The sequence below is a fragment of the Vigna unguiculata genome, chromosome 5 (genome assembly GCF_004118075.2).
Source record: "Vigna unguiculata cultivar IT97K-499-35 chromosome 5, ASM411807v1, whole genome shotgun sequence".
Classification (NCBI taxonomy): domain Eukaryota; kingdom Viridiplantae; phylum Streptophyta; class Magnoliopsida; order Fabales; family Fabaceae; genus Vigna; species Vigna unguiculata.
Genome location: NC_040283.1, coordinates 47,097,776 through 47,112,803, shown reverse-complemented (window position 1 = coordinate 47,112,803; position 15,028 = coordinate 47,097,776). Strand labels below are relative to the sequence as shown.

General features: G+C 32.5%; 3 protein-coding genes and 1 long non-coding RNA gene across 6 annotated transcripts; 2 read left to right on the top strand and 2 right to left on the bottom strand.

Annotated features, from left to right (window-relative positions):
• Position 1: 1 nt before the first annotated feature.
• On the bottom strand, positions 2 to 2,249 carry LOC114184148. Of its 3 annotated transcripts, XR_003604551.1 has the most exons (6): positions 2,107 to 2,249; positions 1,905 to 1,989; positions 1,609 to 1,702; positions 754 to 931; positions 538 to 663; positions 2 to 345 (listed from the first exon to the last, which is right to left on the bottom strand). It is a non-coding gene; the product is annotated as an uncharacterized LOC114184148 (long non-coding RNA). The 3 variants fall into 3 exon arrangements; XR_003604550.1 differs by having other exon boundaries at positions 538 to 673; positions 1,609 to 1,989; XR_003604549.1 differs by having other exon boundaries at positions 1,609 to 1,989.
• Positions 2,250 to 3,508: 1,259 nt separating this feature from the next.
• On the top strand, positions 3,509 to 5,564 carry LOC114186343 (tetraketide alpha-pyrone reductase 1). Its single transcript, XM_028074411.1, has 6 exons — positions 3,509 to 3,657; positions 3,756 to 3,925; positions 4,481 to 4,669; positions 4,746 to 4,908; positions 4,982 to 5,171; positions 5,300 to 5,564. The coding sequence occupies exons 1-6, from the start codon at positions 3,549 to 3,551 to the stop codon at positions 5,457 to 5,459; spliced, it is 981 nt and encodes a 326-aa protein (XP_027930212.1). The 5' UTR covers positions 3,509 to 3,548; the 3' UTR covers positions 5,460 to 5,564.
• Positions 5,565 to 8,319: 2,755 nt separating this feature from the next.
• LOC114185917 (ankyrin repeat-containing protein At5g02620-like) lies at positions 8,320 to 10,925 on the top strand. Its single transcript, XM_028073872.1, has 3 exons — positions 8,320 to 9,066; positions 9,199 to 9,614; positions 9,791 to 10,925. Exons 1-3 carry the CDS (start codon positions 8,613 to 8,615, stop codon positions 10,829 to 10,831), a joined length of 1,911 nt encoding a protein of 636 aa, XP_027929673.1. The 5' UTR covers positions 8,320 to 8,612; the 3' UTR covers positions 10,832 to 10,925.
• Positions 10,926 to 12,974: 2,049 nt separating this feature from the next.
• LOC114184794 (mavicyanin-like) lies at positions 12,975 to 13,611 on the bottom strand. The gene is made up of 2 exons (XM_028072101.1): positions 13,467 to 13,611; positions 12,975 to 13,351 (listed from the first exon to the last, which is right to left on the bottom strand). Exons 1-2 carry the CDS (start codon positions 13,609 to 13,611, stop codon positions 12,975 to 12,977), a joined length of 522 nt encoding a protein of 173 aa, XP_027927902.1.
• Positions 13,612 to 15,028: the final 1,417 nt, after the last annotated feature.

The following is a 15,028-nucleotide window of genomic DNA, read 5'->3' as shown; positions in this document are numbered from 1 at the left end:
ATTTCAGTTTTAATTTAAAATGGACTAAGAAGTCGTGTACCAAGAACAGAACACGATTTTTGTTGTATGAAATTGGATCAAAAGAAATCATGCTCATGATTTTGATTTTATAAATCATGTTTTAATAGACAGAATTGTAGGACAACTTACAATTTTCTTCTTCTTAATTAGAAGTCATGTTCATAAACTAAGCTTTTGTTTTTGGATCAAATGATCATGATCTATTAGGACATACTAAATTCCGTATAGAAGAATAAGAAAGTATACCACAAACATCTTTTCACAAGTATAATAGCCTCCAATAGATAAGAAGGAAAACTCCACCTATTTCTTTTGAATGAGTTTCTACACAAGAGGCAAATAAAACAACAGAAGTTAAAACTCCACCTATTAACTTTTATAGCAAAAAAATAGTATAAACTTTTCTTGGATAAATATTCATTAAACAGAAGAATATATGATTTACATTATCAAACAAGACCAGTTCAAAGAAACAAAGTTAATTTTCGAGGACCTTTAAACAGAATGCATGCATACCTGCAGTGGTATAACTAAATGAGCTTGATTTTCCATGGCCTGAAAACTTCTAATCGTCAAAATCAGATGATATTGTATCTTTTTTCCCCTCAAATTCATTCTGCTGGCATTTGTAAATCAGGTTCTCTGTACAAAACTAAATTCCATCAGATGGTAACAAGTAATCATGTAAACCAATAGTTATAAGTAATGTATTTAAAGGTGTTTTGAATCAACCTGAATTTGTAGGATTGCTTTGAAAAAGCAAGGTTACTGGCAGACGGATTCCAACGAATCTTAGAAGGATAGAATCTTGAAACGATAAAAACTTATTCTTGAAACCAGGACAAGGCTGAAAAATCGTGCATCAAGGAATGATCAAGCATTTGGCCACTACGTTGTGCGTGTTTGGATCCTAACGCAATCCAAAAGGGATGAAACTTAGTTCCATTTATGAAATCTTCCACAAACCGCACAGAAATACAAGCGTATGATATAGTAAACATATAGAGCTAGAAATTTATCTTGGGAACATAGCAAAGGTGAAATATTAGATACATGTATACAGAAGATAGCATTAAGGAATTGGTTTCTTATCACCACTGAAATACCAAAAGGAAAAAATGGCACCAAGCATCATTCATCATACATCAGCAGAAATAACCATAACAATAAAATTAATGCAATGGATTTTCACGTTTAGATTGCATAGCCCGCTGAACAAGTAAAAAACAAAGATACCCCGGAGTAATTTAACCCAAAAGGTAACATAAATAATCAGAGTAAATATGAAATGGACCAGCTACGGTCGAAAGAGAACAATACTTTAGCGGGATCATGTATATTAACTCTCGTGATGGGGGGAAAAGTATAAGAGAAATGAACTAAAAAACAAACATGGTGAAAACATATCAAAGCCAACAATCATGACGGAATAATGTGGCACTCGTATAATGTTTTATCAAAATCACCAAAATTTTGAAGCACAACAGGGAAATAAAAGTCTATTACTGATGCCAAAATGAATACAATGGAAGAAAAAAAAGAAGAAGAAATGAATAGCCTCAATCAGTTGAAGAGAAACTAGAAAACCTTGGTATGAGGCCAAAGTTGATCCGAAGATAAATGCATGGATTCTTGAATCAAAGCTTCTTGGCACTATCAAGGCTGAAGAAACCAGAATGTTCTGTAAAGATTGAGGAAGAAAACGATCATTCCTAACTGGCAATACAAAGAAATGATGGATTTGAGAAAATTCCCCAATTAAAATGCAATAGATTAGAAAAATCAAAGTTGAGTACCTGATTAATTCCATCGTCCAATCTATGAAAATACAGAATCTCTTTCCAATTAATTAATACAATGGGAAGATAAGAAGAATAAAAAACCTTTTGGAATTGAACCTTTTCATTCACCAACTGGATTCTTGAAAATCTTGAGAGGAGACATGCCCATTGAGGGTTTGGTTTGCCCCTGCAAGAAACCATGTGCATCATCATTAAATTCAATCTCAAGATCCTACAGGACAATAGAGTGGGAAAAAACCTTAAGTAAGACATTTTGTGATAATAAATGGAGAAGAAAAGTAACCGTGGGGCAAACGTTGTTGAACATTTTAGGTGAAGCATCGACCATCTTCCTGGTAAAAGGAGTTTTCTTTACAGTTGATGTTTGAGCAGAAAAGAACAAAAAGAAAGAAAGAAAAAAAAGCGAGAGAAAGTAGTTGACATAGAGTCTCTTCTCAACTGTACTTATTTAGTCGAATCCAAATCCCTTTTATTTCTCTAACACGCGCCAAAAAAGGTAGTAATGTCTCTGTATTTATCAACATTATATATTTATATTAATATATTCATAAAGTATGTATCCTAAATTTAGAAGAAGAAAAGCTGTGATGTTCTCCTGTCAGTATTTGAGCTTTTATATATATATATATATATATATATATATATATATATATATATATATATATATATATATAACGCATTTTATTCAATAAGAAAAGTAAATAATTTTTAAATGCATAGAATATTGTCTCGTTAAAACTCGACGATGGACAAATTCGAAGGGAAAAGGTGCAATGAGTAAACTAATAAATCTTCAGCTTGTGGTGTTGAACTTCAACATTGTAGACAAACTTTTAAAAAATATTGATGTTCAAATTTTCTTATATTATAATTATAATTGCTAATTATATAACCATGAATAACTAAACAATATTATAATGGGTGAAATATGACATCTGAATAATGAGATAAAATTCGCGATGATTATTATTTACTTCTTGAAGTCATTATTCTTCCAACATACTTTTTAAGAAGTTCTTAGATATTTACTTATGTCATAAACATAAACAACTATACTAACAAACTCACTTATAAAGATTTCTTATGAAATTAAAATACATGAACGAATGAAGACATTTTCATAATCTTAAGATAAGTATTTTCTAACTTATATCTCATTATATAGAATTATTATCCATAAAAATCATAAGAAATAACAAAGTTATTGATTTTTAAATCCTTCAGGAGTGTTAAAAACTAGAAATAGGAAAAATATTTCTGTTACTAGTATTTAATAAACGCCTTATCCCATTAGGCCATGAGGGCCTTTTAAAAACAAAAATTTGTATCATAGTAAAAGAAAAAAGTGAATACATTATTAAAGATGTTTCATCCATCTCTATAATTTTTAAAAAATCGTTAGTAAATCTTCGTTTAAGAGTGGTTTGTAAATGATGGGATCCATAAATATGATAGATGTTAACTGTTAGTAAAAAAAATCCAGAGAAAGATTCTGAGTTATAAATGTGAAGATTCCATTCCATCATGGTTAAAGTTAAGAAAAATGAAATTGAGGACTGAGGAGTTGGTGAAGTAGGTAGCACATTCTTCCTTCATTGAGGACTGAGTTGAAAGATAGTTAGAAAATTAGCTTCATCATCTTATTCTTGTGAGGACTCATTAAGGAGGCTTCATATAGAGGCAGGGAGAAGGGCACGATCCATCATCATCACCTTCGCTTGTGATATGGAACACAAAGTCTGTGTCACCGGCGCTTCAGGCTTTCTCGCTTCTTGGCTCATTAAGCGACTTCTTTCCTCCGGCTATCATGTCATCGGAACAGTCAGAGATTCAGGTTTTTTTTTTTTTTTGGATAACTTAAAATCATATGTTACATCAGAAAAATGTCTGTTAATTTCGTAAGTTTGTCATTTAACTAGCTACAACACGCAGGGAAGCAGAAGAAGTATGAATACCTATGGAGTCTAGAAGGAGCAACTGAGAGACTCCAACTAGTCCAAGCTGATTTGATGGAGGAGGGAAGCTTCGACAACGCAATCATGGGATGCAAAGGAGTCTTCCATGTCGCTTCCCCCGTACTCAGCACTATAACTGATCCTAAGGTACATGTCACACACCTATGAAGCTCGGACAAGCTTCATAAATGGCGTGTCCCCTTCGACACTTATCGAACATTGACACTCGTACGATTTATATCAATTAAGTGTTTAATTTAAAATACATTTTTTTATTTTTAACATAATTTTGACATAACTCTAACACAGTATTAATAATCACAAATTCAATAATTTTTTAAAAAACTTTATATATTTGTAAATTTATCACATAAATTTCTATTATAATTATAAAAATAAGGAAAAACAATATTACATGATCACTGTTTTTCACTTTTTTAGATATTAAATTGATAAATTAGATTATTTTTTGTTTTAATTCACAATTTATTAGTCTCATATCCTGTGTTTTTCAATTTAGTGATATCTTCATTTCCATCGTATATTCATTTCCGTGTCCATGTCCGTGTCATTTCGTGTCCGTTTTCGTATCGGGACTTCACAGTGACACACATCCCAACATAAAAACTAGTTTTTAATTGTTTGCTTGTACCATGGTCCGTACGTAGTAACATGAAGAATCTTAACATTGTAAAAAAATAGACTCAGATCTTGGAACCAGCAGTGAAAGGCACCCTTAACGTGTTGCGGTCATGTCGGAAGAACGCAGCTCTTGGTCGTGTGGTATTAACCTCGTCATCTTCTACTGTTAGGGTAAGAAGTGATTTTGATCCAAACATACCACTAGATGAATCATCGTGGAGCTCCTTGGAATTCTGCGAGAAACTCCAGGTAATAAGAATTTATGTTTTCGGGCATCAAAATAAAGCATGGGTGGGTTGTAATTTGTAGCGTGCATATGTTGAAGGCATGGTATGCGATGTCAAAGATCGAGGCAGAAAGAGCAGCATGGGAATTCTGCAGAGAGAATGGGATAGATTTGGTGACAGTTCTACCATCATTCATCATTGGACCCTGTTTGCCACCAAATTTATGTTCTACTGCATCTGATGTTCTAGGCTTGCTCAAAGGTACAAGCATTGCCCTTAAGATATGGGTACATTTTTTTGGAATAATGATTGGTTATTGTAATTGATTTAACAGGGGAAACGAAGAGATTCCAAGTGCTTGGAAGAATGGGATATGTTCATATAGATGATGTTGCCCTTTGCCAAATCCTTGTTTATGAAGATGCAAGCTCCCATGGTAGATACCTTTGCAGCTCTGTAGTCATGAACGAAGATGAATTAGCTTCATTGCTAGCCAACCGTTATCCTACTCTCTCCATCTCCCGGTTCGTCAATGAAATAATATTTTTTTTCTTCAGATAATTCTCATTACATATCATCATTCTCTTGTAACTTCTACATAAGAAAAGAACAGTGATAAGTAAATTAAATATTGTCTTTTTGTGATTTTCAGGTTCGAGAAAGTGGATAGACCATATTACGAACTCAACACTGAAAAGCTGAAGAGTCTGGGATTTAAATTTAAGACCGTCGAAAAAATGTTTGATGATTGCATTGCATCTCTTGTTAAGCAAGGTCATCTCACAATTCCTGAATGTCAACATAACATTTGATGAACTTCGTAGTTAGTTGAGACTGTAATGAAGCTGAATGGCCAATAACATTATTAAGTTTATAGTATGTCATATGTATTGTGATGTTTATAATGTTTAGTTACAGGGTAGTAGTATAAAAATATTAAATAAAAAATTATAGAAATGATTATTCAAATTCACATTTGGGAAAAACATATCAATCTAGACCTAATTAATACGAATAATCTTCTAATAACTGTTGTGAACTTTTTTTGCTACTATATGTACCGACCACCTCATCATACAACCCTCAATGCACATTATTAAATAACTTCAACAAACAAATAATAGATATAAATCAACAAATTTCATTTGACTTTCAGAATAACTTTTAACTTTATCAATGTTATCATACCATAGTGTTATATTTATTTATTATTTAAACTTAAGACATTATGGTTAAGATATTGTAAATATTTTAATGTCATATTTTGTTTTGTAAGATGATAAACTCCTCCAAAAAACATATTTCTTTTTATAATCTCAAAATCATAATTTCGTTATCAATAGTTTTTGTTCTTCTTGAACACATGTAGAATAGAAAGAGGAAGAGATATCTTACAAGTAAATATTCCATTATCTAATAGTGAAAATTATGATCTAAAGTAGATAGATTTATGAGAAGTCGTGAAAGAAGATGACATTAATGAGTTGTTGCATAGAATCCTATCATGGACCAAATCAAAATGCAAAAGGAAAAAGAAAAAAGATAAAGAAGCCAAATGTGAAGTTATTTGTAGGTGTTTCACAAATGATCTTCACCATGGTCATGACACTAATTGGGTCATCCAAAGGTGACCTTAAGTTCCACATTGAGTAAAAGTGAGAAAATGATATAAAGATGAAGACTCATAAACTCATTGTCTTAAGATTTTGAGTTAGAGATGGTGCTATGTAAGTTGGACTCATATCTCATTGATATTATGTTTTTGGGTAATTCTCTCTTAAAAGACTCATTGCCTAAAGTAAAAAAAAAAGGGGATATGAAGACATAAAAATGCTAAATTTGATAAGGGAGTTTGAGCGGGAAAGGATGAAAGAGTCTTAAGATCGTGCGGTTGAAAATACTTTACTCACAAACAAATTTTTTTTTTTCGTTTTGTCCCTACTGCAAAAAGAAATCACCAAAGCAACACAATAAGTGTTGATGGAGACCAGATGAAAAATGTCACAAATGCGATTAACTGAGACATTTAGAAAAGATATATAAATATCACCATCGTCAATTGTCATTAATTTTTAATATCTTATGTGTTCATAAAATTTGTTGAGTGTTGTTCAACTTCTACATAAAAGTTATAAAGTATCATTTGAAAAACAAATTGAGTGTGATTAAAGATGCTAACAACTTATAAATACTCAAAGTTCATATAAAAGACAAGAGTTTTGTTTTAGATTTGATAAAATAGGGGTTTACTACAAATGAAAAAACTATAAAAGAAAATTCAAAATTAAAAAGAAGATAAATATCTCTTTAAGAAGTTGAAGTTCAATGGCAAAAGAATATATAACGAATAACATTCTAACACCCATTAAATGTCCAATGTTATTATCATGAAATTAATAAAAGACAACAAATATGAGATATGTAAGAGAAGATATATATTAAAGAATATGAAAATAAATGAAGATGTGATCTCACGAAAAGAAGAACTTTAATCAAAGATTAGGATAAAGCTAATCAAATTTAAAATTTAGAATTTTAAAAATCAATATTGAGAAGGCAAGATCAAATGTTAAGAGTATTTTGTTTATTTTTTTTTAAATTAGTTTTAAAAAATATTTCAATTTCTAAAAATATCTTATAAATAAAATAAATAAATATATTTATTCATTGTTTAGATTTAAAAAATTAAGATGGAGATAATATAAATTTCGATATTATCTTATTTTACATGGAGGGTAAATAAATAGAAAAGTGACAAATTCCTTCATATAACATTTTTTTTCTATTTCTTATGTTTTCAAAATTTCAGCAAATCCAAACACTATCTAAAATTGGTTATAAAATATTTGGGGAATATATAAATTCTAAAAACACTACGCCACAAAAAGATTAATATCAAACATAGATATTTAACTTTTTTTTTTCAATATAAATAAATCTCTTATAAATGATGAACAATTATGGAAATGTTTCTAAAAAATATTTTATATTTTTTCTATGATATGTACAAATAATTTTAAAATATTAATTTCGGTATTTGAAGAGATAAATTTTCTAAGGCCTTATAGTCAATAGACGCTCAAAACTAGTTATTAATCATACAATGAACCATTACCAAACCATTACCAAAGACAAAAAAAAAAAAAAAAAATCTGAAATACTCATTTTGCGTTAAAACATTTTTTTTTTAAGAAAGTGAAATGTGCATTCTAAAACAAGAGGAAAAGGGAGTGTATCTAAGTTTATGAATGGAATAAGAGTCAAAATTAGTTTATTCTTGAGAAGAAATATATGTGGCGTTATATAACCAGGTTTAAGCAAAGTAAGTTGTGTGAATGATGAGCCACTATCATATTGAATACTGCAGCGTCTTCTGCCAATAGATATTAAGCCATTTTTTTTAAACGGCCCACAAAAATGGAGTGTGTTGACTTTTGCGTTCCCTTTTCAGTTACTATTCATTGCAGACGTGTGGGGCATCCACAATTTTTGTCTGCAAGTAAAGACAAGGTAAAAGAGAAGAAGAATCATGCATGTTCAACTTTTCTTTGTCTAACTTTGTTATTTCTATATTACAATTGTTCAACATGAAAAGAAAAAGTATTTTATTGTTTTAATCGTAAATCAATAATGAAAAAAATGATGGTAATCTAAACAATTTCTAGAACTACTGAATCAAATAAACACTTGACTTTCATCAAGTGAGGTCATGCATGCGCAGAAGCTTCTTGGAAATATTTGTAAACAACGTCGACTTTGAGATGGTTCCGTTCTGACACAAGAATTTTCCTTGAAAATGTTGAAACGTAATTTCCGACATGTACATCAAAAGCACAACGCTCAAATCCTCATATGTCAATGTTCACCGTCCTGCGATAATTTTCCAAGCTTTTTCTTCAAGTTCTTGTATAAGAACCTTTCTCTGACAAAGTTATTGCTCCTCAAGGAATTTCAAGCTCAAGAATATGGATCCAATGTTCTATCTTGCAGTTAGAACCAATGATATAACCACATTTTCTAGCCTAGTTAAAGAGAATGAAGAAATTCTCCAGCAGAGAACAGCAGATTCCTTCAGCACTCCATTACACCTTGCTTCCAGGTACGGCTGCACCAAAATAGTATCTGATATTGTGAGATTGTGCCCTGACATGGTTTCTGCTGAGGATAAAAACATGGAGACACCGGTTCACGAGGCTTGCAGACAAGACAATGTTGTTGTCTTAAAGTTGCTGTTGGATGCCAATTCCTCAGCTGTTTGTAAGCTTAATCTGGATGGGAAAAACGCTTGCTTTCTAGCTTGCAGCCATGGCCATCTTGACATGGTGAAACTCTTGCTCAATCTATCTGAGAAGGTGGAGCCAGTAGCAGCAGGGTTTGATCAATCTTGTATCCATATTGCTGCATCAAGAGGGCACACAGGTAAACATAAAACTACTTTTTCTCCACTGAGTTTGAGTGATTTTTAACTTTTATCGACTCTCACGTCCCATGAGTCAGTTCCTGCTAACAGTTTTAGATAGCTAATCTAAGGAATTTGAAATTTTCTGACAGATGTTGTTAGAGAATTGTTGAATAAGTGGTCAGAACTTACTCAAGTGATTGATGATAACGGGAATTCACCATTGCATCATGCTTGTGAGAGAGGACACAGAGAGATTGCATGGATCCTACTAAGACGTGATCCAAATCTTGGTTTACTACACAACAACAATGGCTATACACCATTGCACCTGGCTGTGATGAACGGGAAAGTCTCTATCCTTCAAGATTTTGCGTCAAGCATTGCTGCCTCACTAAACCGGATCACTAGAGAGGAAGAGACAGTGTTCCATTTAGCTGTGAGATATGGATGGCACGATGCATTGGAATTCTTGGTACATGCCTCCAATGGTACCAATCTATTGCACTGTCAAGATCGTTATGGCAACACCGTCTTACACCTTGCGGTCATAGGCAAACGCTACAAGGTAGCCTCTACTTCTCTCCCTTTTGCAATATCATTTAATTGTTGATTCTGTGATGAAAAATTGCTAGGACTTCAATCCATAAAATGAACTATCATGAACTAATTATGGTACATCCTAGCCAATCTAGCTTCATGTGTCAGTAGTTGTGCTCATAGTTTCTTTTATGATGATTGCAGATGGCAGAGTTCTTGATCAACAAGACAAAGATGGATATTAATGCTCGGAACTCTGGAGGGATCACAGCACTTGATATCCTAGTTCAGTATAAGGACAGTGCAGAAAATAGGCAATTGCAAGCCACTTTTATAAGAGCTGGTGGTAGAAGAAGCATTCAATCTGTGTCTCCAGTAGCATCTAATTCTGTGTCCCCAGTAGCATCTAGTCTTTCTATGTCATGGAGGTTTACACCTAATCCAGTGGAATTGCCGAATCAAAATGAATCGGTTACTGCTTATTATGATTCTGCAACAAGCACCAAATCTAGATCACCTTCCCAGCCTCAAATGAGTGAGATAACTGAGAATGGAAACTATAAACCATACCCAACAAATTCAGGGAAACAGAAGAAGCATCAAACCAAAAGAAAAGTGGAAAATCTAAGTAACTTTTTCTATAGTCAGAGCAACAGGAAGAAGCACTATGAGATGCACAGAGAGGCAATACTGAACGCGAGGAATACCATTATAATAGTAGCTGTTTTGATTGCAACTGTAACTTTTGCTGCTGGTATTAGTCCCCCTGGTGGTGTGAACCAAGCAGGAGCAGTGGGTGAGTCAACGGTGGGAAAAACAACTGCCTTCAAGGTGTTTGTGATAAGTAACAACATAGCACTATTCACATCTCTATGTATAGTAATTGTGCTTGTTAGTATCATTCCATTTAGAAGAAAGGCACACACAAGATTGTTGGCAATCACTCACAAGGTAATGTGGGTGGCTGTGGCATTTATGGCTACTGGCTATGTTGCAGCCATTTGGGTGATCTTGCCACACAGTCCAGAGATGCAATGGCTATCTGTTGTGTTACTTGCTCTGGGTGGTGGCTCTCTGGGCACAATCTTCATTGGTCTCAATGTGATGCTGATTGAACACTGGCTCAGAAAATCAAAGTGGAAAAAGACTAGGAAAGAAGGAGATGATGTAGCTGCAGACAACGAAAAGGAAAGTCAAAATTCAGATATTGAGAGCTCTTATTCAAAGGGTTACCATTCATACTGATTAATCTGTCTCTCAAAATCAGAATGCTGTGTGAAAAAATTCTTCTAAAACTACATCACACACTAAAATAACACAGAAAAAAATTTAAACCTGAAATGAGGGTATGAGTAATGGAAATTTTATTCCATCTCTCTTGAAAGATTGTCCCTGACCTTGTTTGTTAAGTGTTTGAGTACAGATAAATTTAGACAAAGGAAACAGAGTCTCAATTTAAGGTGTGTGGAGTGGAGAGTCTTGAACTTGGGCCTTACACTGTTATCGTTAATTAAAAGTCTGTTTTTTAATACAGCATAACTTTTTTTTTATAACATGATACGTGATATTTTAAGTAGCTTTTAGAATATTGAGAATAAAAAATTGAAAATTCATTTAAAAAATGTCACTTAAGATTGTAAATTTCTTTTTTTAAAATTTAATAGTTAAAAAATTATTTTCCACATTAATATTATACGCCTTAAATATAAATCTTTATAAATCTTACTACTCAAACTATATATAATGTCATCTTGCATCTGTCAATTTATAAAATACATCACAAAATTAATTTTTTCATTAATTCATGGATGAAACTAACATATTTATCAAGTGAAATAAATTATTCATGGATGAAACTAACATATTTACTAAATGCTTTTCTTTTCGGGTGGGAAATTTGTAAAATGGGGTCCCTTTGACCAAAATTTTGTAGAAAAGGGTCCTTTGAAAATTTATTTACAAAACTGGGTCGTTTCGTCAGGGGGGAGGACGACTTTAAAAGTGAAGTCGTCCTCCCAAAGGCCGGTTTCACCTTTTTTTTTTTTTTTTTTTAGAAAAAATGGAAGTCGTCCGGCTGAAGGCCGGTTTTTGCTTTTGCGTTAGTGAAGTCGTGTTTACGGATGACGACTTCATTTTAGTTTTTTTTTAAAAACAGTAAATGGTAATAAATTGAAATAAAAATAGAAATAAACTTTAATATATTTTTTAAATGATTAAAAATACGACCCAGTTTTGCAAAAAAATGTCGTCAAGTTATGGTGCTGGTCCATCACATATGTTTGGCACCACAGCCATGACACCACCATCTGCCTATTATCCAGGATCTTCATCATCAATGCCATTTTATCCTCCGCCAATACCTTCCCAATCACCACAAATTCCGCAAACTGTCCAAAGTCATCAAGATGAAGATGATGATGATGATGATGAACCACAACAACAACAACCTCAAACACGTCCCAACAGACCGAGAAGAAGACCAACATGTGGAACTAGAGGACATAGATGACTGTTTCTTATCTTCTAGTAACTAAATTATTGTATTTTAATTTTTAATCAATTTAAAAATATATTAATATTTATTTTTATTTTTATTTTTATTTATTAAATTTATTGTAAAAAAAAAAAAAAACTCAAAATGAAGTCGTCATCTTGAAAGACGACTTCCCAGGGTGCCAAACGTAAACCGTTACCCTACCTGACGACTTTGTTTTTGAAAAAAAAAAAAAGAAACCGTTATCGTGGAGGACGACTTCACCCTCAAAGTCGTCCTCCCCCTGGTGACATAACCCAGATTCACAAAAAAAAATTTGAAGGACCCCTTTTTACAAATAAAAGTAAAAAGAACCCCAATTTACAAAAAAGCCTTTTCGGGTACTACAAAATTTTACATCCAACCAATTTTTACACATACTTCACTTGTTTATCTTTCGATCTCTTTTTTCTTTTACAAATACAAAAGTTAATTTTTTTTAATGATTAAAATACCCGTAAGAGTGAGTTATAAACTGGTGAGTGTTAAAAAAGTATTTTTCTTTTTACTTGTTCAGATTGCATGAATTACACACTTTGAACGTTGAATTATTTAGTTAAAAACACCTCGCCGGAGTGGAATGATATAAGTAGTTTTTACTTCTGGTCATCAAAATCATCTATTAAGAAAAAATCAGACTCTTGCAGTGAATATTCAATTTGAATGTTGAGAAGTTTGCATGACCAATAGTAAAGTCATGGCCATAAATACACTGCTAAAATCCACAATGATCCTAAGGTAACTAAAACAGTAAAAAAAGAGTTGAAACTGTAATCACTAACCTAAACATTACAGAAGCAAACAAAAACAAAAACAAAAACAACTAGTTGGTCATCGTAACCTTAACAAACACATTCAGGGTGCTAACAGCACCACAATAACAAACGTGATCACCAAAACAGACATAGAAGTAGCAGTAAGCATCACTGAGGCTGATGTTGAATCCTCAAAACCTTGATCAGAAGGTGGAGGGGCCATTGGTGGAAGCCCTTGCGGCGGAAGAGAAATGGGTGGTGGAGATGAAAATCGGTGTTCATGAATCACATCCACGTCTAATCTTTGCCCATTCTTGCAGTGTTCATTGTTTCCACTGATGAAGTAGAAGTCCCCGGGCCTGTCAAGGTTAAAAGTGCTCTTACCATTGTCAAAAGCTGTGATAGGGTTACTTGCATCACAATTCATGTAATCCAATTTCTCCACACTGAGAACCGAGTCATTCTGGTACTCAAAAACTGCGTAAAGAACAACGTTAATGCATTTGTTTCCATGACTTCACTACAAAACTGACCAAATGAAAATCATGATATGCATAGTAACAATGAAAGTGAAGTGATTCAAGAAGCTTACCGAGAGCATCACCAACTTGAAACCTGTTCCTCTGAGCCCATTGGCTATAAAACTCAGTATTGTTGGGGTCAGGTTGGTGCCAACCGAGGCTACCACCAACGTGGTAATGAATGGAAGCGTGAACAGAAGTGTTGGTGGCAGCCATGAAAATGATGAGACAAGTACATAGGACGATCGAAAGGGAGGCCATGGTTGTTGTCTTGTTTTTCTCGTTTTTGTCGCAACAATGTATGGAAGCAATGGATGGTGGTAAACGAATAGAAATGGAAGAGAAGAGTATATATAGAGAAGATGAAATATGAAGTGAGAAAAGGTTTGGTTAGTGGGAAGTTTTAGTGGTAACGTGTGGCAGTGTTCATGCAGCTGAATTTGTGGAGAAACATACTATGTAACTGATCACTGAATATCTTAGTGTAACCGCCATTTTGTTATATATAATTTTAATAGTGAAATATATAATTGAAATAAAAAAAATGATTTGTGTGGGAAGATAATAGAGTTAATGTTTTTCAGGTAGAGATGAACGGGTAAAAATGTCAATTTACTTAATTTGTAAAAAATGAGAGATTTAGTGATGAACTGTAACCACCATTAAGTACTGCTCACACGTTATCACCAAAATTGTCCACTAACTAACCTCTTCTCATTCAATCGTTCGTCTCTTTTATATTTACCTAATCATCATGATTTTGGTGTGATTTTTTCCTTTTTAAATCTCTTTATGAACCCTACTCAGAGTTAAATTACTTTCTTGCGTATGAAAAGATAAACATCATCCATTCAGAGATAAGAAAAAAACACTGTCATTTATATATTATAGTTTTTCAGTTTTTCATAAACAAGTAAACAGGTAAAAATGTCAATTTGGGAAGAAAAAAAAAAAAAAAATAGGGATTTACCTTCTTCACTTCTTTCTGTATAACTGTCATTAAATATCATCCACATTTCATATGATGTTAACATGCTTAAATATACACTAAATTAATATTTTTTAATAAATTATATTCTTAAGTTTAGAAATGCAAAATATATTAATGGAGATTACTCATGTTAATAAAATTTTGCTTTTCAAAATACATCATTTTTGTGAAATAAAAGAACCTGCATAATTGAGTTCACAATTCAATATTAAAATATTTTGATGATAGGCGGTTCCACATTCATGCATCTTATCTGCAACTAATTAGATGAAGAAAGTAGGTAAATCTCTATTTTTTTAAATTATAATCATTTTACTTTACCATAACATTGTTTCTTCTTCAATTATGTTTATCTTATCATAACCAAATCAATTCTTACAATTCACATAAAATTTAAATAGAAAAAAAAAATCACATTAAGGATGGAAGATCATATATATTCTTCTTGGTTTACCAAGAATGTCAATCTCATCAATAAAGGGAAGGATGATTTATGGTGAAACATTGTTCAAACCTCGTTTTTAATTGAAAGTTGATTTGTTTTCTCCTCACGTATATTTCTATTTTTATTCATTGAAAATAATTGATGTGTTATCCTCTATATAAATAATATTTTATCTTATTTAGAATAGGATGACTTCT

What these genes read in the sequence shown, in the direction of transcription:
- LOC114186343 (XM_028074411.1), top strand. Translation starts at nt 3,549, where the DNA reads ATGGAACACAAAGTCTGTGTCACCGGCGCTTCAGGCTTTCTCGCTTCT. An exon ending in GCACTATAACTGATCCTAAG is followed by an intron (nt 3,926 to 4,480) that starts GTACATGTCACA and finishes GTAAAAAAATAG; the next exon opens with ACTCAGATCTTGGAACCAGC. An exon ending in AATTCTGCGAGAAACTCCAG is followed by an intron (nt 4,670 to 4,745) that starts GTAATAAGAATT and finishes CATATGTTGAAG; the next exon opens with GCATGGTATGCGATGTCAAA.
- LOC114185917 (XM_028073872.1), top strand. Translation starts at nt 8,613, where the DNA reads ATGGATCCAATGTTCTATCTTGCAGTTAGAACCAATGATATAACCACA. An exon ending in TGCATCAAGAGGGCACACAG is followed by an intron (nt 9,067 to 9,198) that starts GTAAACATAAAA and finishes ATTTTCTGACAG; the next exon opens with ATGTTGTTAGAGAATTGTTG. An exon ending in TCATAGGCAAACGCTACAAG is followed by an intron (nt 9,615 to 9,790) that starts GTAGCCTCTACT and finishes TGATGATTGCAG; the next exon opens with ATGGCAGAGTTCTTGATCAA.
- LOC114184794 (XM_028072101.1), bottom strand. Translation starts at nt 13,611, where the DNA reads ATGGCTGCCACCAACACTTCTGTTCACGCTTCCATTCATTACCACGTT. An exon ending in TCAAGTTGGTGATGCTCTCG is followed by an intron (nt 13,352 to 13,466) that starts GTAAGCTTCTTG and finishes TTCTTTACGCAG; the next exon opens with TTTTTGAGTACCAGAATGAC.